Source organism: Borostomias antarcticus, assembly GCF_949987555.1.
Source record: "Borostomias antarcticus genome assembly, chromosome: 11".
Lineage (NCBI taxonomy): Eukaryota > Metazoa > Chordata > Actinopteri > Stomiiformes > Stomiidae > Borostomias > Borostomias antarcticus.
In genome coordinates this window covers 16945583-16948082 of record NC_140244.1, presented here as the reverse complement: position 1 = coordinate 16948082, position 2500 = coordinate 16945583, and the positions used below count along the sequence as shown (strand labels likewise).

The following is a 2500-nucleotide window of genomic DNA, read 5'->3' as shown; positions in this document are numbered from 1 at the left end:
TAAGAAGATAATTTGGTTATCTTGGTACCTTGAAGATAATACAATAATCAATCAATGAATACCTTGGAAGCACTATAGCCTTCAGTGCATCACTAGCCTATCAGAGCACCTACAGGGAGTTTAGCTCTAACCACAGAAGGGATGAAGGATGTAGAATAGCGGTTTGTTCTACAAGCAGGGAAGGCATAGCGCCGCCCTGATGGGCGCAGGGATCATTCACCTGCCAGAACATGATCCGGAGATGCTCAAATGCTTCCTGCCTTCTAGAGGACTTGTTGGTTACAGAAGGAATTTAGGTCTCTCTGTTTCACAATTATCTTGGAACAGATTTTTAAGTATGGTTCCAAACCACCTCTGCTACACACAGAGAGTCTTAATCTGGGTCTAACTGTTGGATGTCCTTCCTGCAGGTATGGCCTACGCTCTGCTGGCAGCTGTTCCCCCAGTGTTTGGGCTCTACTCCTCATTCTATCCAATCCTCATCTACTTCCTCTTCGGAACCTCCAAGCACATCTCAGTGGGTGAGTGATGGGTACAGGAGCTAGTTGAAGATAATAGTAGTTAGTTAGTTAGTAGTTTTAAAGTACTGTATATAATGTAGCAGTTAGTTGCAGTTAGTTGCAGTTACTTAGTAGTTAAGCTTCCAGGTAGATTTGATTTGCCTCACAGTGACCAGGTGTGCTCCACATCACACAGGGGCTATGAATTACCTTTCTCAGTGACATAGTTTCTGGACATTTCTGTCAACCTCTCCTTGTATAAAAATGCATTTTCATCACACTGAGCGACAGTCAAGCTGGCCATGGTCCATGTGAGGGTGTGCAAGGTTATAATGTCAACTATGAAACCTAATGTTTGTGCGAGGTTATAATGTCAACTATGAAACCTAATGTTTGATCATTTATTCAGTTTTAGACTTTTATCACTGTGGAAATACATTATCAGTGTATATAAAAACGTTATTCTAGTTGAGCTGTGTTGTGTGATGAACTGTTTGTTACAAACATTATTATTTCATTTTCCTTTTATAATCATGCAATCATGCAGCACACAGCTGACTGAGCTGTTTGACTCTAATCTTCACAGTGAGTTAATCAACAATCTCAGTTTATTTGAATGTTTTCTCTTTTTGCACCTGAAAGCAAACTCATTTGAGTGAATGGTAGTTAGTTAAAGTTAGTTAAGTTAGTAGTTGAAGTTAGTGAAGTTAGTAGTTAAAGTTAGTAAAGTTAGTAGTTGAAGTTAGTGAAGTTAGTAGTTGAAGTTAGTGAAGTTAGTAGTTAAAGTTAGTGAAGTTAGTAGTGAAAGTCAGTGAAGTTAGTAGTTGAAGTTAATGAAGTTAGTAGTTGAAGTTAGTGAAGTTAGTAGTTGAAGTTAGTGAAGTTAGTAGTTGAAGTTAGTGAAGTTAGTAGTTGAAGTTAGAGAAGTTAGTAGTTGTTAGTTAAAGTATATACTGTAGCAGTTAGTTACAGTAGCTTCCAAGGGTTATGGATTTGTCACTGGGAATTGCCCAACCACATCCACCCCAACAATTTCCATCCATGCCCCCACCTGCTGCAACGGCGCATGGCGCGGCCCTTCTTGGCATTGCAGGTGGTACAGCTGTGGCAGAACTGCTCAACGTCTCACCTGCACTTCCTCCAATCGAACCTTTCTTGCAGCCCTCACATTGTCTTGTGACGCCGAACTATCCCACACCTGGGGGCCCATGCACTGTGTGACGCACTTTAGTGCCCTGGGGACAACTCTTTGCCAGGTACTGCCTCCCCTCTTCTCACCTCCAATAAAGGTACCCCTTGTGAAGCATGAGGGAGTCCCATTGTCCCAGGACTGCCTTGGTGGTGTTCGAATGGGGACCTCCCCACTTCTCTGCTTGTGGGCTCTTTTTGTGTTCCAGCCAGCCAGCCACCTCTTCCAGCCAGCGGATCACGGGCCCAAGATGTCATTGGAGTTCCCCTATCTTGGCTGACAACACCTCTTCCAGCAGCACGCATAGCTCTTCAGGGGCAGTGGCACGCACGGTGACCTGGCACAACCGTTGTGGTTCTCGCATCTCCAACTGGCTGCGATGGTGGTGGGCGTGGTCAGAGCAGGGGTGCCTGGTGAGGACATCAGCGCTGTTGTGCCAGCTGCTCTGCGGTGCTCAGTGGTGAAGGTAAACCACTGCAAGGCTTCGATCCATCTGGCCACCTGGTTCTGGTTCTTTAAAGATGAGCAGCCAGCGGAGTGTTGTGTGGTCCGTTTTCAGCAGAAAGTCATTCCCATATATGTAGGGTTTATAGTATTTTATGACCCATACTACTACCGGTAGTCCTCTGAGTCATGCAGTAGGTTCTCTCCTCCCGGCTCAGTCCTTTGCTGTAATTGGCCACCACTCGTTCCTCCTCACCACTGGGTTGTGACAGGACAGCTCCCACCCCCCCCAGCACTGGCATCAAGGAGGCATGTCTGGGAGGGCCAGCACTGGTGTTGTGTCAGGGCCTTTTGTAGCGTCTGGAAG

The 2500-nt window shown here is 45.6% G+C and overlaps 1 protein-coding gene across 1 annotated transcript in view; it reads left to right on the top strand.

The window, feature by feature from the left end:
• slc26a6.2 (solute carrier family 26 member 6, tandem duplicate 2) overlaps nt 1-2500 on the top strand; it is a gene marked incomplete at both ends in the record, with an annotated part of 19264 nt that overhangs the window by 1968 nt on the left and 14796 nt on the right. Inside the window, one exon of the mRNA XM_084446104.1 lies at nt 411-521. Within this exon, the coding sequence (XP_084302230.1) occupies nt 411-521 (111 nt within the window). The remainder of the gene's footprint in view (nt 1-410; nt 522-2500) is intronic.